The sequence below is a fragment of the Harpia harpyja genome, chromosome 3 (assembly GCF_026419915.1).
Source record: "Harpia harpyja isolate bHarHar1 chromosome 3, bHarHar1 primary haplotype, whole genome shotgun sequence".
NCBI lineage: Eukaryota > Metazoa > Chordata > Aves > Accipitriformes > Accipitridae > Harpia > Harpia harpyja.
The window spans coordinates 38,321,860-38,345,202 of record NC_068942.1 but is presented as its reverse complement, the minus strand read 5'-3'; the positions used below and the strand labels follow the sequence as shown (position 1 = coordinate 38,345,202).

At 41.7% G+C, this 23,343-nt stretch overlaps 2 protein-coding genes across 10 annotated transcripts in view; one reads left to right on the top strand and one right to left on the bottom strand.

Annotated features, from left to right (window-relative positions):
• Nucleotides 1-20,462, bottom strand: part of CELF1 (CUGBP Elav-like family member 1) — a 72,831-nt gene extending 52,369 nt beyond the window's left edge. Inside the window, exons 1-3 of one of the 9 annotated variants that reach the window (XM_052781978.1) lie at nt 20,379-20,417; nt 7,860-7,946; nt 2,768-2,808 (exon numbers count right to left, since the gene is read on the bottom strand). The gene's annotated coding sequence lies outside the window, so the exon portion shown is untranslated. Of the gene's footprint in view, nt 1-2,767; nt 2,809-7,859; nt 7,947-20,275 lie in introns of those variants that run through there. The other 8 variants (XM_052781977.1, XM_052781985.1, XM_052781979.1 and 5 more) reach the window with 8 other exon arrangements.
• Nucleotides 20,463-20,570: 108 nt separating this feature from the next.
• PTPMT1 (protein tyrosine phosphatase mitochondrial 1) lies at nt 20,571-23,245 on the top strand. The gene is made up of 4 exons (XM_052781989.1): nt 20,571-20,795; nt 20,868-20,948; nt 21,510-21,701; nt 22,983-23,245. Exons 1-4 carry the CDS (start codon nt 20,625-20,627, stop codon nt 23,112-23,114), a joined length of 576 nt encoding a protein of 191 aa, XP_052637949.1. The 5' UTR covers nt 20,571-20,624; the 3' UTR covers nt 23,115-23,245.
• Nucleotides 23,246-23,343: the final 98 nt, after the last annotated feature.

Below are 23,343 nucleotides of genomic sequence, written 5' to 3'. Positions count from 1 at the left end.
TGGCTGGGATGGAGTTAATTTTCACAGGAAGCTGGGAGGGGGCACAGCCAGGACAGCTGACCCGAACTAGCCAAGGGGATATGCCATACTGTGTGATGTTATGCTCAGTATATAACTGGGGAGCAGGCTGGGGGGGTCAGTGTGATATCGCAGCAGGGGAAGTGAAGGAGCATCAGGTTCCATGTGGTGAGCAATTGCATTGTGCATCACTTGTTTTGTATATTCTTTTATTAGTACTATTGTTATTATTGTAACTTGTCTCCTTGTGTTGTCCCAGTAAACTGTCCTTATCTCAAACAAAAACCAACCAAACAAAAAAAAAGACTGTTGTAGTTTAAGGCCATCTGGCAACAAAGCACCCAAGGCCACTTGCTCACTCCTCCCCCTGTGGTGGGACGGGGAGGAGAAAATATAAAGAAAAAGCTCGTGACACAAGGACAGGGAGGGATCACTCACCAATTATGGTCACAGGCAAAAGACAGGCTCAACTTGGGGAAAAACCAAAATCAATTTAATTTACTACCAATCAAATCACAACAGAATAAGAGGAAGTAAAACCAAACCTTAGAACACCTTCCCCCCACCCCTCCCTTCTTCCTGGGGACAACTCCACTCCTGATTTTCTCTACCTCCTCCCCACCAGTAGCACAGGGGGATGGGGAATGGGGGTTACAATCAGTTCATCACACATTGTCTCTGCTGCTCCTTCCTCCTCAGGGGCAGGACTCTTCAATCTTCCCCTGCTCCAGTGTGGGGTCCCTTCCACGGGAGACAGTTCTCCATGAACTTCTCCAATGTGAGTCCTTCCCAAGGGCTGCAGCTCTTCACGAACTGCTCCAGCGTGGGTCCTTTTTACGGGCTGCAGTCCTTCAGGCACAGAATGCCCCAGTGCGGGCTTTCCTGTGGAGTCACGGCCATCTTGGGGGGCATCCCCCTGCTCTGGTGTCCTCCTCCACGGGCTGCAGGTGGGCATCTGCTCCCCCGCTCACCACCATGGGCTGCAGGGGGACAGCCTGCCATCTCACCATGGGCTGCAGGGGCATCACCTCCTCGGGCACCCCTCCTCCCCCTCCTTCTTCACTGACCTGGCTGTCTACACAGGGGTTTCTCTCACATCCCACTCCCCTCCTTAAATACGTTCTCCCAGAGGCACTACCACCGTCGCTGGCTGGGTCAGCCTTGGCCAGCAGCAGGTCTGACTTGGAGCCGGGGAAGCTTCTAGCAGCTTCTCACAGAAGCCACCCCCGTAGCCCTCTCCCTCGCTACCAAAACCCTGCCACACAAACCCAATGCATTTTATTATTTAAGTAATCCAAAATTATTGATTCTGGACCTGTGTTTTGTAATTGGCAGAATCCCAGAAGTTTGAAAAACTAGGTCTAATCACAGATTAGTCTGTCTCAAAAGATACAAACTCTTCATACAAACCCACAAATACAATGACCAGCATTCTCTTTCCTATCTTCTGTATGGTCCTAATGGAGCAGCAAAGGAGCAGGAAGGGCAAAGTACAGAGCACCAGTCATTTAGGAAAGAAGTTGATTGTTTTGCAACACCCACAATGCCTGGAGACAAATGCCCTCAAACCAGTACTTCCAAACACAGAGGTCAATCACCAATTCTCTAAAAATCACTTGAAAATGAAGGTGTTCCTGGATTTCTTAATCCAACTTTAGCTCTTTCTACCCTGATGAGCAACCTATGGAGACACAGGATACCCTGCACTTCAAAGGCAAATCTGATTTTCTTTCTGATATAGATATGACTAAATCCTTTCCAATGTATTTATGAAAACTGTAGCAAATGTCTGACCATAGTAGAAAACAAGCGTTTCCTCAAGACAATATCAAACCTCAACTCTCCCTGGTTGTCTACAGCCTAAAGCACACCTTAAATATTTCTGCCATAGCAGAGGCGATTCATCAGAAGAACAACTAGCACCACACTCTGAGCATGACAGTATTACTTAACACAGCAGTTACAGGTCAGTTGTCCTCAGAATTGAACTGAAACTTAAGATGCACAGTTACAGTCTGATATATTCTTTTGGTACTCCTCTGACCACAGAGTAAATCATGCCAACTTGCTAAACCTGCGAAATAACAACTTGATCACAAAAGAGCCTTTTTATTGGGTTATCAAGCTGACTTTGTCTACCATGCAGTCAAACTACCACAACAACCAAGCATAACCAAAGGACACTGGACTACTCAGTTGGAAACTGAATAAGACAGGAAGGGGGAATTGTCTCAGGTGTCTCATGAAACTACACCCTTACTGGACTTCAGGCATTAAGAAAACTGCACCAGAAGATCCTCGCATTTGGCTCCAAGCATTATCACACTAGACTATGTTCCTATTCTGCTGCACATAATCAAATTTGTCTCAGCTCATAAGGAGTTGTTTCAGTAATACTCGCCTTTAGGGTCTCATGTACTACAGAGTACTTCAGAATTGTTCTGGTCAAGAAATTACTATGAAGACACACATTTCTACTTTGTAGTTATGTTTCTAAAATTATTAAATTACAGTTGGAGCTAAAGAAGCCTATTGACTTGGTACTCGCAGTCCTAAGTTGTTAACACTCCCAACCCCCTCTAGCAGTACAAATGCAGGAAACTGCAAAGAGTTTAAGGTTCAGGGAGCACTGCTCACTGCAGTGAAAAACGACTGCTTTCATCACTGAAAGTAAAAACAACTTCTCTCTAAACCTTTGAAAGGAAGCTCCAATACGTAACTGAGGGATACAACTGTAGTTAGTTCATACCTGCAGCTACGCACCTCACTCTAGCTGTTCCAGTCTTCACTCTAAAAGGTAAGGAAAAAACAGACATTGAGTACCCCAGAGTTAAAATCAGATAATAACAATCATTATAACATGAACTCCATCTTGTACAATGCTGAGGACTGTGAAAGTAAAGCATATTTCTAACAACAGAAGTCATCATGAGGTGGTAACAACCCTCATTAGACTCAAAAATGAAGTTGCACATTTCAAAGATACAGAGAATAAATGAAAGGGTGCAAAAGAAAGGACTACAAACATAACATGGGTGAAAACACAAGTCTTGTAGCTTCCTAATAACATTCAGTGGACTTATCCTACCCATCTGGCTTTTTGGCTCTTATGACAGAAGCACTTACCAACAGCAGTACCCACAATCCTAAGCTCTTGTATTACATTATTTCAACAGCAGCAGCACTAACAGTTGACGATGAAGCTGCAGATGGGAACTCTTTAAGATAGCATAGATGGAAATGTATGAAAAAGGTCTGAATTAGGGAACACAAAGAACTAACAACACATGGAAAAAAATGTTATTTCTACATATTAAACGAGTCATCAACCAAAAACCATACAGACTTTCTGTACTAGCACCTCATAAGTAGGGGATGCTACTCTGTGATTCCGGGTTCTCTTTCTGCAGATTCAGTAATTGACCCACAACACAAGCTAGCATATATTTAAATACAAACTTTGGATTTTTTAGTTCTCTGGGGGTTTTTTGTTGTAATTTTTTTGTTGTTTTGTTTTTGGTGTTGTGAGGGTTTTGTTTGTTTGTTTGTTTAAGACTTTCTTCTCTGCTTCCTCCTAGGTTATTTTGCAGAACTACACTCATGGTAGTCTAGCAGTATTTTACAGAAAATCCAAATCCATTTACCTGTCTACAGATACCAAACCAAAAACTGCATTTGTCTGCAAGGAGAAGAGTTATACAAGGCTATTTGAGTTCCCACATTTTCACTGCTTCGCAGGCCCTTCATAACCTTTGTTCTATATTCTTTGAGAAGCGTGGATAAGTGATCCATATCCTCTTCTAAGTTGTCTTGTAATATTAATGTTTATCACATGCATTCATGCCCTCTTTTCCAGACAGAAATCTCTTGGGAATTTTTTATCACTATTTAATAATAATTTTCAATTGTTCTAATTTCTTCCTAATTTGTTCAATTGATTCAATAAAATATTATACTCTCTAAATGAACACAGAATTCTAAACACAACAACAAAAAATAAATTTTCTTATAATACTAGTTAAGAACAATAAATCCATGAATCCTGAGAAACATAAATCAGTTATCCAAAACGTGTATTTTCAAAATTATGAATTTATCTCTTCTAGAATATTACTGAAAACTGACTATTGGTCAGGGAACACTTTACATACTTATTTTTGTTCTGTTTCACAATAACATTCTGGATGATGAAGCTCCTACTAGCAATTCAGGCAAATATGTTACCTGAGAACACCTCCTTCCACCTCACCCACATGCCTTTGCTTTTTTGAAGTTTAATTAAAGAATATTTGTTTATGGCCAAAAAATGGTCTCAGATTCCTGCTAACAGACCTGGCTTCAAAACATCATGTAACACAAGATTTTTGTTTTCTTCCTTTTAAACCTGATCTTTGCCAGGTATTTAAGCCCTATGGAAGTTGTCATAAATGCCAAGTTCTATTTCTGTGATAATCAGCTTTCAGAAAAAAAATGAAATAGGCAGCTCATTGATCTTATAAATGCTTAAGAATATACTTGTAAACAACTTTTTAATGTTAAAAAGAAAATCTTCCCTTCGCATGAGTAACTATGTAACGCTCTAGAGAATTAATTTAAAAACTTCAAAGGAACCAAAAGTACAGCTAACATAGCCAAAGGAACCCATAACTCTTGGATACCTTTGGGAAAAAAATATACACCTCACTGAATCAAAGGCAAAATCCAAGACAATAAAAACTTTAAAAAGCAAGCAGCAAATCTGACAATCACCTGTAGAAAGCCTGGGAGAATGCTCTTAAATCATAAATGTTTCTCAAAACAAAATTGTTTCAGTATGGTTCATTTAATTGCATGCAGAACATAAATAAACCAAATACTTTATCCAAGTTTATACATTAGACAAACCTGGCCCAAAGGCCAAAGAATCAGACATGTATTTCTTCTCAGAAGAAATCAGAACTTGGATACCTCAGATCAAAGTATATACAGCTGGCATGCTGCTAGCTATGTGTGTAGCATAGCAATTACTGTAATTAACTGACATGGCAGTAAGCTTTTGTGCAAACTGCAGATTCACCCCAGCCCAACATTAGACACTGATAGTGAACTGTTTTCATAGTTGCATCAGTGTAGGTTCTTAGTGGGGACAGCAATTAACAGGTGTAAACTGGGACATCTCATCACAGCTATTGCAAAGAAGATTTCTCCTGAAGTTGCCCCCCTGACTAAAGTCCCGCACAGTGAGTACAAATGTCACTTCCAACTTCTTCTGTAGAAAGCTGGGAGGAACCATGACAGCACCTGACAATTACACGTGGAAAAACGAAGGTTTAACATTTAGATTTAACACTTAGCCCTGCCAGATCTAAGAGTGACAAAATACACTCTTGCTGATAAACAGTTTTAACTTCTGGTATGCAATATAACATGAATAGAACTGCAGCTGGTAATGAAAACAAGTGGCTTTAGCCACTAACTACTAGACAATGCATATAAGCCCAATAAATCCAGTGATACTGCTTTGATACTCAGTTGCAAAACTTCAGCCTCACCAGCACCTAGGACCATCTGTAAGAGAATACCGGATCATTTAATGGATTCTGATCAATGAAGTTACTGTCACAGTCAGCACTTGTCTAGACCAGTTAGTTCTGATTTCTCATTACATTTTCCCGGAATTAATGTTTGTGGGATGTCAAGATTACCATTGACAATTAAGGAGGCTAACAGATAAAACAGACCACGTAGCTCAACCTCAGATACATCCTGGCATCAACAGTCTCTCTCTCACATAAATCAACATTCAGTCTGAACTCACTGCGGATTTACATACTTTCAAGTACCAATATGGCCAATAGTAAAAATCTGAAAATATAAAAATAACTATTTCTCTGGAGGAAGCACAGGAGGGAGATAACGATGCATCAGAGAGCAAAGGAGCAAGTGCACTAGATAAATCAGATTACGAATAGAGAGGCCTATACAAACCAGATTAAGTTTCAATTACTGTACAGCTTAGGTCACAACCCACAGAAAGTGTGTCACTTTCTAGTAAACTTTACTAATGAGACAGCAAGACAACAAAGATAGCAATGAGAGACTCCTACAGTGCCAAAACCTTACGAAGGAAGCAGCCATACTTTCTTACCTGAGAAATGCCCTTCTACTGCAATCTACACCACCCAAACCTCTCGGCACCAAAAGCTACTTGCTCAGTGTAAGGCAAAAGCTCCTAGTCACTGCGCCTGCTCACTTTATTTTTGCAGACGGAGCCATCTAACACTGTTTTCTTCAGTGTCACCAGCACAAGTACTAATGTGCGTACAGGTTAGCAGACAATCTGTACGGTTAGTAAGTAGACCAGTTAAATTACTCACAACATTATGTTCAACTATCATGATGTAAGTTTGTTCAACTTAAGATATAATAGGAAGAACAGAATGAAGAATAGAAGAGGTGCACATTTTCGGACCACTGCAGATTAAGAAAAAAAAAAACCAAAACAAAAGAGGGGGGGAAAACATTTTAAATGCCATGCTTTGAGTTACTGTAACGAGACCATCATAAAATACTTAACATTTGGGATGTAGACCATATCTGCAATGTCTGTTCCATGCCCAGTAAGCAATTACAGCTTAAACATTCCCAGGGTTGATTGTTAGTCTTACAACCCATAATGAAAGTGTCAAGAGACACACTTTGAGAATGCAAAACAATCCTGTGGTCTACTGCAGAAAACATGAGACCAGAGCTTAGAAGACATGAGTTCTGTTACTAGCTACAGGACTGAATAGCATTGGACAAGTCACTTTATGGTACTAAGAGTTTCCATTTGTACAGTATTATCATCTTATTTGTTTTCTTTGTGAAAAGGTATTTTGAGAACTAGTGACAGAATGTATTCAACACGAGTCAGAGAGTATCATCACATTGTTACAAGTGCAACTCAGCTGAAAACCTAGTAAACAACCTTGTAAAAAAAAGTTTCCACAAAACATTTGCCTGTTAATAAAAAACAAAGAATCTCACCAATAAAAGATTTAAGCTTGCTATATCCTTCCAGATCACGGCATTAAGGGACTCTCAAAATACCTCAAGAGTTGCAAATACAGAGGGTACACACACCCACACAACATTTTATTTACTTTTTGAATGAGGATCCAAAATATTCAGAAAACACGCATTCATGTTTTGCTTTTCGGATACCGTACACGCCACAGGAAGACCTACCAGATGTAGCACAGAGTTTTATAACTTCTTTTGGGAAAAAGATTGAGGTGTAGCAAACAGAAACAGTATTCTCAGTTTAACCGCTAAGCCTACTCCTAGAAGCAACAACACTAGCTGAACTTTAACCACCTCATCCATCTCAGCCACTAGATTCAAATACTAACACTTTCACTTACCTATCCCTAAAGGCAAGATAAAAAAATTTCAGTGGGAAAATCATCCCTGTGCAGTGTTTAGACAGACACAGTTTGCATAGCTCTGCGTTAAAATAATTTTATAATGATATCAAGGTACTTACACACTTCTTTCGATTGCACAAAAGAGAATAGATTCAAATGCAAAGAGAGAATAAAGATGTATTGCAGGTCTCCCCACAAAGATCCTCAAATGCAATCACTATTCTGTACTATTACACCTAAATTACTAAAAGAGGACACAGTGCATATGACCATTTCCAGCACCTACTACCAGCTTCGGAGGGAAAATAATTTTGAGGTGTCCCAATTTTGAAAGATCAGAATTGAATTGGATACAAAATTCTGAGTAGGCTTGAAATTCTGTATTTGCAAATGTTTAAGTATAAACATTTATATTTTATTTCAAAGAAGCATGACTAAGAAAGACTGATTTACCTTAAACTTGTATGTGTCTCTTGCTTGTCTTATATTAGACAAATACTTGCCATGAACTCTACCGTGCAGAATCTGCCATTGCCACGCCTGCAAACCAAAGAGTAAAAATATGCTCAATTATTTTTTTTTTTTTTTGTAATAGGCACATGGTCAAATCCTTTGCAGAAGTAAATGGATACAAGTCTCAAATTACACTCATTTACATCTGCAAAGAATTGGAGTCAATGCTCTATTTTAAGGAATGAATATCAATTCAAATCACTTTCAACAGCAAATAATTTTCATTAACACTTCAAGAGATTTAATATTGGGTGTGTAGAGCTGAAGTTTTAAAAAAATATTTCTTACTATTTCTTTTTCTTCATCAGAGGCAAACACTGGCATTGCTGTGGAAACGTGAACTTAGGAATGTCCTGACTTCTGTTCAAAAGCTCAAATGACATAAAAATCTAACCATTTCACTGCGAAGCAGCCTTCCTAAGCTTCTTCTCAAGCTCTCTCATTTCTCATCATTTGCATTTGTTTCTCATTTGTCATCATTTGCAGCACCATTTGTATATACTTTGGTTTCTTTTCTGCAATATTTACTCCCCTCTTCAATATCTTTATATAGTACCTGAAGCATACAAACCACTGTAAATAATACAGGAAAAAAAAAGAAAAAAATTCTGCATTAATTTACAACCTAATACCTACTGAAAACAGACCAATGCAGCACCTTGAAGCATTATTTTTGTCTGAATACCATTCACAAATGTAACGCCACACTTAAGATGAACTTTTCTCTCTGAAGAAGCCTAACTTTCATTCTTAGTTACGAACATCTAAAGATGACTAAGAGAATGTCTTTCCTACCAATATCTGCAGCCTTTTACTCCACAAACTACCCTCATGGCCCATTTTGTGACCCTGAAACACCCTCTCCAGGTTGCTCGCCTGTGATGATTAATGCTCACTGACTCTTGTGCCAGCATAGCTTCACTTGCTCCTCCCGCTTCCCAAGGCCTCAGAAATCCTCCCTGCTGTACAAGGCTGGATGTGTTGCCCAATCTTAGACTTTAGCTAGGTGGGGGGAGAAGGGTGAGAAGGATCAAGAGTGTCAACGCACTTAGCCAAGAACTAGAGAGACTCAGTACTTGCTTGTAGTTTTATGCACGTATTTTCAGACGTTCTTCACTTACACACTTCTCCATCAATTCTTTCCATTCACTTTTCCTGGAAGGCACAGTATGACATCAGCTGGTTTCCACTGCTAGCAGGAGGAGACTCCAGAAACTTTATGACAAAACCAAGTGCTATAAATACAGTTTTGGCTGCACGAGGACTCAAAATAGACATAAAATCCTCTTATATATCTTGCTGGATTATCAGGGTTTCTATACCTCATATCTAGATTCTGGAGGTATCTTACTACTTCCTGAATCAAGCCCTCACATGTAACAGTCTACGTGGCATATTATCTTCTCTCTGTCCTCACATCAGGGAGGATCATCACCAGTTTCTTCCCAAACTAACAGCACGCATCTCTGTACAGCAGCTTCAAACACAGCATGTATCAAATACTGCATTCATAAAGAAATATGTTATGACAACATTTAGTACCTCCCTGTCTAGAGCCAAATGATACATGCCACAGCAGGTAACACATGCAAACAATTCTTACTTCATTTTTGGGGGTTATATTACCAGAGAAGACTGGATATAAGCTCTCCATGAAGACTAGATAGAAATGGGGCAGATATACAAAGGAATAGATCAAGATATTCTTACTGTAGATCCAGTTTAAGCCAATGCTCTTGCCAAAAGAATAGAGCACAACTCTTTCCTCACCAGCTATCCATCCCCACCTCTGTATAACAAGGCTGAGAAAGAAAATGATCCAGGTGTGATCCAGCCTACTAACAAGAGGAAAATAATAGTTTTAACCCAGACATGCTCCCTAATTCAATTCACTGCACAACGATAAAGATGCTCTTGGCAGCACAAAGGAAAGGGGAAATGCATGAAAGGTGGAACAAGCCTCTTTCAGAGCAATACTGGCACATGCTCATTCAAATTACTCATGGAACTACATAATCAGACTTAGGTGCAGAATTTCACATAATTAATTCTCTACTGATTAATCCTTTTTAAAAGCCTCAAGTGATAAATAAGGCTTTCACTACTTCTGTTAAGAAAACACTATACTTGCAAGAAGTGTATGCATGTTCTTCCATATAATCGCCTTTACTGCCCCAATTCTTTGTCAGTGGACTGCCTCCAATACTTAAAGACATGTCACTCCCTATCCTTGATTAAACTACATGATTCAGCTTTTTAAAATCACAAGTAAATTTTTTTCAGCTTTCACTTTTCACTTATTCTTCCTGGAGTTTAATACCTTTAATAGCTTTTCAACAGCAGTTATAAGTTTAACTAACTTCAGATGAACACTGAACTTAATTCCGAATTCCTGTAATCTTCCCACATGTCCACCCTTAACCCAACTCTATTATTCAATTGCATGGCTATGACATAAAAAAAAAAAAGAATTCTTTTCATAAAGAATAAAAGCAATAAGGTAAGAAGAAAATAAAAAGCTACCCCTTCCTGTAGAACTTCACAACCTTCAAAAGGATGTCAGACTAAAGTTAATTTCTCACTTGTCTCCAACCTTGATGAAACAGCTTAGCTTAGCTCTGAACAATGTCACTTCCTTACATATTGCCCTGAGGAAGATTCTTACAAAATGGAAGATTTAAAACCCCTAGTACCATTTTACAGCCTGGCTTTATCTCTCATCTACACAGTGCACTTGGTGAACATAGATTTCTTCAGTGTTCTACCCATTTACCATGACATCTTTCAAAGAATGGACAAACAATATCTTTTGAACATGCAATAGTGTACTTCCAAGAGGTCTTTGAAACTGCCTAATCATGTTCCTGCTACAAGACTGCAAGCAAAAAATTAAGTATGCTACCAGAAAACACTTTAGAGGAATTGTACAACCCTAATCACAGGCATCAAGCAGTACGAAGATTTGCTTTTAATTGGTATTGTAAATGCAGAAATAGTTTAGATCATGTTTTTGCCACTTTGCTCTGGCTAGTATAAACAAAAGGATGTCAACTGGTGAGTCAGGAAGCAGAAAAGCGGGAAGAAAGAAAGGCAGAAGGCTTTAAGAGGATGTGAGAATTGGGAAACGTACAGGGCACTTAAGTAGCTTAACGTCCCAGAAGCTGCATATTCACAATGAATTCCATAGGTTTTCCAGATGAAGAAGATGGAACAACTACTGTGGTGTGTCCCTGTTAAACAAAGAATGATGAGAAAACAGCCACACAACAAAGTTGCTTGAGTTCAAGCAGTTCAAGAATGAGATGACCCTCTGTCACACATCAATCACAGTTCCCTGCCTGCAGACACAGTGCAACTTGGACATTGCCAGGCAGCTGAGATCCCTCAATTTGCCTCCAAAATTTGCTTCTTCCAAGTTTGAGATACCCATAGCTTTCTCAAGAGGAAATACACTGAAGACACTGCAGTTGTAGGAAAGAAAAATAATTCAGGCTGAGTTTATGGAACATGGTCCTCAAGAATGATTTTAGCAAGATGCTGCCTTCTGTTTCACAAGTGAAAATGTTTTCCTCGCTCAAATTCCAGAAACAAAAGGCCGGATGCCTATTTTCACAGATATTCAAAAGGCAGCAGAATTTGTAAGGGGACAGCATCCCCTAAAAGACAGAAAAAGTACCATATAACCTATTTCCCCTCTTTCTCCCCCTCAAAAAATTTATTGCCAAAGTTAATGGTGGATCCAGTTGCTGCCACTGTTTTGAGCACCTTTCTGCTACTCAAAGAACATCATATCAACAGTTTACTACAGTGTCAGCCGCTAACAGACTTGTTGCACTATGTGTTCACCTGATCTACTAAAGAAAAGCAAATAGTCATCCTGATGCGTGCGGGGCCTTAATACAAAGTTTATGCAAACGCACAGCCAGGGAAGTTGTAGTTAAAAGTTTCCAGCTCTTCTTAACAGGGTATTTCCTACAACCCCATCCTTCAGCACCAACTCCTTATTCCAAACGAGGCTGGCCAGGGTCTAGCTCCTCATTAATCCCCCTTGCCCATAACAAGCAAAGACAGCACTCAGTTCTTCCAGGACAGGATCTAGCTTTCATTAATCTTCATGGCAGACAGTGACAACAGACCTTATATGGGAAGATACAGGCCCTGGTTAATCACTCCCCAAAGCAGGCAGGGACATTAAAATCCTCATCCCAGAAGACAGCAGCTCTTTTGGAGGTTAAAACTGTATCTTTCTGATGCCACTGCCACCCACTAAATACTCTCCCTGCAAGACAACTGCCTTCCCTCCTCCACTCCCGGTCCCTAGACTCCCAACTTGGATGAACTGCATTTTACAAAAAAAGAAAACATCCACAAACAGATCACCTTTCACTTGGAACGCCAGTCCTCCCCAGACGCAGACAGACATACAGACGGACCTAACAACAGAGACTGACTGTAAGACCCGGCTCTCAATTCTGCTCAGCAAATGCCGAATGCACACAAGGCCAGCCACACTGCCTAGTTAGCTAGTGTGCTGCTGCTGTACAAATATAGAAAGCAGAAAGTGGAACAACCGTTTCAGCAGAAGGGATTCTGCTCAGCTCTCTGAGAGGGAGGAGCAGAGAGCTGAACCAGCCGAACTGCTTTACCCATACAAGGTCTCTGAAAGAGACCATTGCTAAGACAAGTTCCTTTACACACACACATCCTCATTCACTGTCACACTGCACAGGGGAAGAAAAGAATTAGAGTGTACAAACTTAAGAGGAGTTACTGTTTTGAAATTGGTTCCAAGTTAATTTTGCTTGAGACCACCTTAATAATGCAGAAATGTCCAACACTCTTCATCCAACAGAATCTGGGCAGCGACTCACACACAAGACAAAAACCTCCCTTCCAGGGAATCCCCACATACACCAGCATTTCAAGAACTACTGAACTGGTCAGGTCTTCCTTGTTGCTTTTGGAAGCACACATACACATACTAAGCTCTTGGTTTGACCTTCCCCTCCCCCCACAAACTGAATTATAGCCATCTTTTTAAACCCTCTCCCTTTTTTAAAATATTTCCCTAAACCAGTGTCCTGGTTTTAGCTGGGATAGAGTTAATTGTCTTCCTAGTAGCTGGTATAGTGTTATGTTTTGGGTTCAGTATGAGAAGAATGTTGATAACACACTGATGTTTTCAGTTGTTGCTAAGTAGTGTTTAGTCAAAAGTCAAGGGTTTTTCAGCTTCTCATGCCCAGCCAGCAAGAAGGCTGGAGAGGCACAAGAAGCTGGGAGGGGACACAGCCAGGACAGCTGAACCAACTGGCCAAAGGGGTATTCCATATCATGTGACGTCATGTCCAGTATATAAACTGAGGGGAGTGGGGCTGGGGGGAATCACCACTTGGGAACTAACTGGGCATCGGTTGGCAACTGGTGAGCAATTGCATTGTGCATCACTTGTTTTGTATATTCCAATCCTTTTAAAATTATTATTGTCATTATTAGTTTCTTCCTTTCTGTTCTATTAAACCGTTCTTATCGCAATCCATGAGTTTTACTCCCCCCCCCCCCCCAATTCTCTCCCTCATCCCACTGGGTGGTGGGGGAGTGAGTGAGCAGCTGCATGGTGCTTAGCTGCTGGCTGGGGTTAAACCACGACAACCAGTAAGCATGACCTTTCCCATTGGCTGACACCAACTACTATATGGTGACCTGCCACATCACGTCTGCTTTCCCAGTAGTCCTTTTTGCCAGTGTTTAAACAAAACCCGAATATTTTTCTATGCATTCTTCTTGAAAACAGAAGAAATCCACTTCTATGCAGCATCCCCTCCTCTCCCTTCCCCCCGCCCCCCTTTTCATGTTCTGGCAAAGAAAGAGCGCAAAATTAGTGTAACTAAAACCACAAATCCCTAGGTATTCAAAGAAAAAAAAAAAGAAGTGGCATAGTCCCCAATTTTTTTAGTACACAGATATGACAGTCTACAAACTCGAAAGCAGTTTCATTTACATACAAAAGCATAATTTTTCTTAAGAGATATTTATTACCCTATGCTGCTGCCTACTTCTTATACTTAGCGTATCCCACATTTATGTGGTGATACAAAACTATCTTACAGAAGTTACCAGAAGAGTTCTCTTGTACAATTAAGTGGAAGTTGCAACTATCAGCTATATCAGAAATGTACTAACCAATTCAGAACTCTGAGAAGTGCACTAGTCAGGTAGTTCTGTAATGTGACTTGCAAGTAGATATAAAAGTGCTGGTATTTAGACCAACAACCTCAATATTTTTCAAATTTCTCATGACTGAGGTAATGGTTTAGGCTCCCTGCAAATTCAGGAAGACACTAGCATACTCAGAATTAGCTGTATGCCTAAGCATATCCTGAATTATTTTCCTCACAAAAAAGGACCATGAATATGTGTCCTAGTCCTGCTCCCCTAAAAGCAGTTATGAAATGCCTATTAAAGTTAGTCTTGAATTAAATGAAAAATACAATAAAACCCAAAGAAATTCTAGAGCAAATTCTGCATCGATTCCGATGTGTCATAGCAGCTTCCACACTGTGAAATACAGACAGTACCACCTACAGCCAGTCTCTGTTAGTGATCAACTTCTGGCACTGAATGCACAATCCAAAATGTAATATGGGTGGCTTTACTCCATAAATATCAGAATATTCTCACTTATCTTCTCCTAAGTCACCAAGCATATGACCACAGATTTCTGAGCAATCAAAACTGCTTTAGAGAAGTAAATATACAACCCTTTTTCTCCCCAAAGATTTTGCATATTGATCATTTTCAATGGCAATATCACTTCTAATGTCACTTACGACTGTGCAAGGAACCTTTACTGTTTCACTCATAAATTGTGCTAGACATTGTACAGTCATAACACAATGATGGGCAAGACAAAAAGAACCAGAAGAAATACAATTCTTCACTAAGCTGACCTGTCACCAAGATGTATGTTTTTTTAATTTAGAAGTTAAAATGGAAAATGGGAATTTTTGGAAGGCAAATAACAAGGAGGCACAGGTGAGCTGGCAAAAAGATTTTGAGATGGTGCTCTGCTTAGGAATCTAAGACTATAAATGAGAGAAGAATTACTTTTACACTGTGTTGTGCCTACAGGAAATGCAAGAGCTAGATGTGACATTCAAAATATATTCTCTCTTCCTGAGACCAATATTTCATTGCCTTCTGAAGGACCATTTATCAAAGCTGTATCTTGTAAGACTTTGCAGAGATATTAAGATGCCTGGTGTCCATCCTGCAAATCTCTACATATAGTAAATGAAGAAAAATGCTGTCATTTTTGCCTGTAGACTTGGACATTGTCTGCTAAATACTTCATTCGAATTACAGACTTCATATATAACCAAATCCTCCGCTTTGAAAAAAAAACCAGACATGAACATTCCCTTTCCAACAGATGCTGAAGGATTTGTGGATAGCGTGCATATGTTGGAATATCTTTTGAACTGCATAGGTTAGGGCAAAAATAGCACAGAATATTAATGGATTCAGTGAAAATCTAAATTCTAAATGATAAGATGTTTGAAGAACAACAGTTTTACTTTGACATGTGAAATACTGAAATCTAGTGGATAAGAACTACATTATTTTTGTGAAAGGTGCAGTATGAAAACAGCTAGATAAAAATGAAAGCTACCAGAAAAAGCAATTTTGATGGAGGTGAAAAGCAGCCAAGGTCTTGAAAAACTCTAATTAATTTCAAGTGAAAACAATGTAAGACATCACAGAACTTCACCTGAGTTCTTATAAGAATCAGGAGAGAATTCAGTTGAGAGAACACACAGCATGCAACCATAAAAAAAAATTTGTCTGCAAAGGAAAGCCTGCCAGATATCATATCAGCATGACAATAGATACTCGAGGAACACTCATCCTGTTATCTACATGCTCATTCAAGATCTCCTTGAGGTGTGCTGCTGAAAAGGACAAAGAACCCAAAGTGCCTGCTCATTTGCATGAATTTCAGCCATACCTAAGCCAGTTATTCCAAGTTATATTTACAAGTAATTTAGTTAAACCAATGTAAAAATCCCAGAGAGATATAATTTAAAGACCAGTTTATATTATCTTAGTCTACCTGGAACTTTACCACTGCAAGCCAAGCCATTAGATCAGTTATAAATCTACTCTAAAATCAGTACAGACTCATTACCAAAACTTGCAGTTTGTCAGTTTGCAGCTAGTACTCTGCATCTAACAGAGCAGCCAGTAAACCAGCATATCTTTTCTAAAAACAAAATACATCATGGTCTGTTTTTTTGTTAAGTCAGAACACCGAAGACAGAAGGATAATATGCATACACAGGACAGGAAAGACAGTTTATGGACAATGATTCCACTTCTGGCATAAAGCTTCCACACACATATACCTGTGCCACAAACTGTATCACCTAAACTGAAATTCTCTGCTAAGAGTTGAAAACTACTGAAGACTTTTGTTCAGTTATCTACTTGCTCACTGTTCATCCTAAATTCAGTTAGCAACAATGCCTTTTCTTTCAAAATGCACAGACCTAAGATGGTTGGAAGTTTTATGCTACTCAAGATGTCAGAAAGAAGACTTCCTTTACCTGGGATGATGACTGTGCCATACTATACTGCTGTCAAACAAATAAGCCTGCTCTGTCTATCACAATTCAGACTTGTGAGCTATTCATCCCTACAGCAAAGCGTGTGCAGGCTAATTTGCACTGAAGCTTTAAAGCAGTTTACATTTTCTCCCTTGCTCTACCCAAATTTCCTGATTTGACCTAGTATATATTTTAGCTTTACATGCTTGAATCTTGCATCAGGTGCAAACAAGATGATGTTCAGTTGACATTTGGGAAATCTCCTCTTGAAAATGTGAATACTAAAGCGCTCTCTTTTCACTGTTATGCCCCAAACACAAAGTGTCTTGGCAGGACAATCTAAAATAGGTGTAGACAGCATCAGCAGAAAAGGTGCTATCTTGCATTTTTTTCATATAACACAGGCATCTCTAATGACAGGAGGAAGGGCATTAAAACTACTGGTCACTTTTTTTCCAATCAAGATAATCTCTCCTGCCTCAAGAAATCTTCTAACAGGATCTCAACTCAAGATACTGTGTTGTGACACTTCAAGAGAAATACCCATTAGAGGGCCTAGATAACTCTTCTCAATTTACAACTCCCATTCTAATAAACGTTCAAGTATTTTACTCTGCTTTGATTTATACCGTTTTTTTTCCCCTGCCCAATAACCGATCAATGGATAAAAATGATACTTTCTTGCCTGGAGGCAGTTACCAGCGCAGTGAATAACTCTGCACATACCCTTGGGGAATGGTAAACTAAAGAACAAGAAGCAATACTGAACATGCCTAGATTGAAATAAAACATTTACGACACTCACAGCAAGAATGACAAATAAGAATGCAGAAATATAAACCTCAGCCTGCTGGACTATTGCTGCTGTTTCAGTAGCAAAACTCACATTATGACTCGGAAAACTGGAGTGCTTCATGGACATATCGCTGAACAACAGCCTCTATTTCAACAGCCAGAACAGTGGGTTCTTCTTAGATACCACAGTTAGAGACAGGAAATCTCAAAAACAAGGAGAATCTGTATCGCTTCCCACCTAGCCTAAAAAAAGCACTGAAGAAAAAATTAGAGCAGGCCCTCTGAAGAGAGTTGCAGCAGAAGACCCAGAAGGCAAACAGATGAAATTAAGAAACATAGTAACTGATAATAACCACATTTCAGAAAAAGATGCAAGAAATAGTTAAGGAACAACCTGCTCATAACAAAGTCTCTTACCAAGTTCAGTTAGAGACTGGATTATAGGTAGTATTTTACTTAACTCAATGCGAGTCTAAATATTTAAGAACCACATAAACATCTATCTTTTATCAAGTTCAACTAATTCAGCATAATATTTTTTGCAGTAATTTCAAAAGAAAAGTTACACAATGATATAAATATTTCTCTTATGTCAAAGTGCCATAATTTGTTTCATCTAATGATTCTTCAATTGATGTAAAGGTTACTTGCAAGGGATCTTGCAAATTATGGATTTATTATTGACAAGATGTAAAATTATTGCATATCTATGATGTAGCCACCTTTCTTGCCTTTCCCTTTAGAGGACTAGTGCCAGGCAGTGCATCTTCAGAATCCCTATTCGCAGCAGAAGAAAAAGTTAAAGACACCTCCCCCCCCACCATGTAGTGATAATCTTACAAGTGCATCTAGTTTTGAAGGACTAGCAAAAAGGTGGATACAGTAATACGTACACAGTACTACTGTGAAGTTCTTTATCTCCCATTGTGAAAGACAGGTAAGTTCTTCTCATTATTGTAAGCCATATACTTTCAAAACAAAACTACATAACACATAAATCTTCATGTTTAGTGTTCATGATTTTACAACAGTCACTTTTCAATTGTCTACTTTTCCACAGGCACTGTGCTCCTGCTTTCTTTTGCTTGTAAACACAATTTCCTAAACCTGCATCTATTATTTTGTTTCACACACAAAAAAGAAGCAGATATGTAAAGGCAAGCATGTAACTAAGGAGGTAGGATCTGGGACTGATTTTTCTGTAATATTAAGATTAGAAACTTTGACAGGGAAAGGAAAAACACAGCTATCCAAGAGTGATCATTCAGAAAGGGTGAACACACTCCACAAAACAGCATGTACTTTCCCAGAATAAATATCAGCAATAATTTTGAAAGCGAGCACAGGCTGAAAGAGAACAGTAAGCACCTTTAAAAAAAAAAAAAAATCCTTTACATCATCGCATTTTAAAATCCCTATTTAGGGATTTTACTCCTGTATACATCTGCACCCATGTCCCAGAGCAGATATAAGAATTGTGCTCCTGCCCTGGGGACTCTTCATCAGCAGGAATGCAACTGCACATATTAAGTTGCAGGATGCAAGCTGCACCCACCTTAACATTTCCTATCAGTGTAAAGGCGTAAGTAGTATTTTTAAACATCTACCACAGCAGTAGTATTTCCAACAAGGCTGCCTCTTAAAGACTCGGGTCCAGACACAACTCTAGGAAGCACAGTATCTCACATTATGCAGAGCTCCCAAGAACATAGCTGAGGGGAAGAAAAAAAACGTGATAGGTTTATTATGGATATGCAATGCCAAGTCAGTGCAGTAAAATCTATCTGATGAACTAATCTATAGAAAAGCAACAGAGACGACAGCAAAAGGCACCAGAAGATAATTTAGCAATTACTGTGATCACTAGTACACAGAGTAAGACTGGAAGGACAGACAGACACACAAAAGAAAATAAAGAAAAATATATTCAAGATACTCAGAAAGTCCAAGCTCTTGTAGACCAGAAGCAAAGCATACTTCAAGATATAAATCCCTACCAAATATTTTTCTAAATCAGGCGAGCTCCCAGTGAAACACACCCAATGATCACACTCAAGCAGTACATAGAATAAAGCTGCAACATTTGAAAAACGCTCCCTGACAACTTCTGGCAGAAGAGAATGCCTGTGCCTAAAAGGTGAAAACGTCTGGGCCGAAATTCCTCAGGAATTTAAAGGAGTGAAGGTTCCACACTTTATTATAACGCTGCCTCTCAACTTCCTAGTCATAAACAGTCCTGTGAAAAATATCATTTTGTTATCAACCTTTATTGCTTCTTGACGTTTTCATCATTCGTTTTACATTCAGTCTCTCCTGGTTTTTACATTTCTCTTCCTACTTCATTCCAGTAGCATCTGTCACGCCTTCTCCCACTCGAGACTGCAAACCCTCACACTGTGCTGAACTCCACTTCCCCTGCTTCTCGTATACCCGACTTGCCTCTACCCCCTCGTATACCAGCATACGTTTCACCAGTCCCAAAGACACAACCCCTACCGTGTCCCCCACGACACGTAACCGCAGCCCAGGTTCCTGGGATAAGCCCCCGGGACGTTCCGCGGCGCTTTAGCCGCCCAGCCCGGCAGGCTGACGGCGACCGTAGCCCGGGGGAACCGCTCCCCCCCACCGCCGCCAAGGGCCGCCCCGGGCCCGCCGCAGCCACCCCCCTCCCCAAATGGCGCCCGAAGCGCTGTCAGCGCTCGGATCAGATACGACGACCGGCGGCCTCCGGTTCCGGGCCCCTGAGGGGGGGGGCCTCCCGGCGGGGCAGCCACCGCCCCTGGGGTGGCGGGCACAGGGCGGCGGCTTCCCCGCGGGCCTCAGCCCCTCCGCGCCGTGCGGGGGGAGAGGCAGGCGGGCGGGAGCGAGGCGTCCGCCGCCGCGGCCCAGAACGAGTGGCCTGACGGCGGGAGCCGGGAGGAATGGCGGGGGGGGGAGAAGGAGGAGGAGAGCCGTTACCTGCGCGAGGCGGATCGCACTCCCTGCGGGCTTGGCTCGGCTCGGCTCCGCGCCGTCCCTGTCCTGCCCGGCCCGAGCTCCTCCTGGCGGCCGCCGCCCTCACCTGCCCCCGGGAATCCACCCGCGTCCCGCTCGGCTCCCTGCGCCGCTTCAGGCCGGCTCCGCAAGATGGCGGCGCTTCCGGGAGAAACCACGGCAGGTCCGAGGTGGAGGGGCCGGAGCCGCCCGCCCCGCCCGGCGCCCTCCGCTCCCGCCACCAACCCGCCGCAAAGGTTCCCCCTTCTCCTCACGCTAAGTGTGCTGGTCCGCGGCGCTCCCCCGCCCCTCGGCCGGCGCGGTGTTGCCCGCGATGGGGGTGGCGGAGGCGCTGGGTGCCGGGGCGGCGCGGCTGCTCTTCTACCCGACGCTGCTGTACACGGCGGCCCGGGCGCGGCTTCCCGGGTCCCGCCGGCCCTGGTTCCACCGTATCGACGGTTCCGTGCTGCTGGGGGCGCTGCCGCTGAGGGGACGCAGCCGTAGGGTAAGGCGGGCGGGGCGAGGCGAGGTGAAACGAGGGCGGCCCGGCCGTGCCTGACGGTGGCTGTGCCCGCAGCTGGTGGCGGAGGAGAACGTACGCGCCGTGGTGACCCTCAACGAGGAGTACGAGACCCGCTTTCTCTGTTGCTCCGCCCAGGTGAGCCGGGGGGGGGCCTTGCCGGTGCCCCCCATCCCGTCCCGTCCCGGTAAGTGTCTCTTGTCGCTCCGCCCGTCCCGGCGCAGGTGAGGCTTTAGCCGTGATGCCGGCAGCGACCGCCAAGCCCTGTGACAGCGAAGACGTGGCTTCTTCGTAGCTAAGCCGACTTCTAAAACTATGCGACAAGCCAGTAAAACGTGAGGGTGGAAGTGAAGTGTTACAGCTACAGTGGCGGAGGGGGGGGACAGGGAGCATTAAATCCACGTACATCACTATGCAAATACAAGAATGCCTTTTGTTTCGGGAGGGGACCCCAGCTACCCTGCCCTCCTTCAGCTGAACCACTTCTTTTCAGTTCCCTTTAACTTCTCCTTTCTGATAGCCAACACTAAAGTTTTCCTACATCTGATTTAAAGGATTGACATTCAAAGTCTGCTTACAACCCTGCTGAATTTCCCAGCTGTCTCAACAGGTTCTGGGTTTTCTTTCTGAAAAAAAACCAAAAACCAACAAACAAAACACCAAAAAGTTAACTGACCGAATCTGCTATGTCTCTTTCAGGAATGGGAGGCAATGGGAGTGGAGCAACTGCGTCTCAGCACCGTGGATCTAACCGGAGTCCCCACCTTGGAAAACCTCCACAAGGGTGTTGAATTCATACTGAAACACCGAGCCTACGGTAACAGCGTCTATGTGCACTGCAAGGCAGGACGCTCCCGCAGTGCCACCATGGTGGCAGCATATTTAATTCACGTAAGAAGGTTTCTATGCTAAGTAGGGTTTATTTTCATACAGTCTGGGCGAATACAGCCAACCTTTAGAATTTGCTTTTGCTCAAGAAGCCTGAGCATGTAATATTCCATGATTTTACAGAGTTTGGACTGGAGACCCATTTTGAGAGAGGTAGGTAGCTGGGCCCCAAACTTACATTGCTGTTTGTAGAATGTGGCAAATGCAGGGTAAATGAACAAGAGAAACTTAAATGTTTGCTGAACTGCGGTCTAAGCTTTCTTTGATAATCTAGTTTATCTTTGCACACCTTGTTCATCTGCGCTCATGATACTGTCAAGATAATGCTCCCTGCCAGTGAGGTAGTGGTGAAGCTGCAATATAGCTGCCACTGTAAGTATTCTTTTCATTCATCTGTATGGTCTGCCTCTGCCAGGTCAGTTATTAGCACAGGCACCAGCAAAGATGTTCTATCTTACGGGAAAGAGAAACTGTTGTTGCAAAAAAGCCTTGAAACGCGTGGTCTGGTAGGATCTGTTGCTGGTTCTGACATATCAGTCAGAACTCAGGAAGCTGCTCAGTTTTCTGGGCCTTTAATATAGTAAGTTCTCAACAGGTTTTGAATGATTCTGCTGTTCCTAACTCTTTCTATGGAGGAACAGATTGAGATGGGAATAACAAGTCACTCGTGAGGGTAGGTTCACTGAGCAGATAAACATCGATTTTTGTTGTTCAGATTTTCTCCTTGGTTAACTGAAATGGCGAGCTGTTCTAAGCTTTTCAATAAATATATTCAGGATCAAGAGAAGTGACTTTGGTTTTCTGAGTTCTTCTACAGACCCAACTGGGTAAGCCAGCACTAAGAACAAAATCCTACCGGTGGATTCTTCTGTCAGTGTTACTAAGTGCTCCCTGGAAAATTTTCCCTTAGTACTGAAGGAAAAATTTTCTCGCCAAGTGCTGAAGTGCGATGGGAGTACTAGTAAAGTTTTAAAAAAATAAAAAAAGCAAGCTGCACTTTTGCTCTGGTCTGGTGCGACTAGGACAGGAAACTATTCACAACATCATGGAAGCATGAGTGAGCCAGAAAATGGAGGTCCCAGGCAGCAGCCATCCCTCTTTGAGGGACTCATTTCATGAAGCTGCATTGACATTCAGGCCCCTCTGAGGAACATGAAGTAAACAGAAGGAGCAAAGCAGCAAGTTTTCTAACAACTCTAATGTTGCCTGCAGCCTCCAGGAAGGCTCCACTAACTGGTGCAGGGATGGAATAGATTTTCACTTGCAGGGTTTCTGCCTTTTCAGCTACATCACTGGAGCCCTCAGGAAGCAATAGAGGCTATTGCCAAGATCCGTCCCCACATCATCGTTCGGCACAAGCAAGTCCAGGTCCTGGAGGCATTTCATAGGAACGTGACCGCTGGGACAGCTGCATAATGTCAGTAAGAACTATCAAAATCTTTGTCTCAGCTGCTTTAAAAAAACCTTACATTTTAATGATCTAACAAAGACTTAAGCATTGTACTTCCTGAGCATCAATAAAGAAGTTTTTACATAAATTACAGTAATGGGGAGGTTGGGCTGTTTCATTAAAGCTTTCTTTCCTTATGGCTAACATCTTAGTTCTCTTGGAGCCCCACAGTTCTTCTCTCCCACACACAGTATC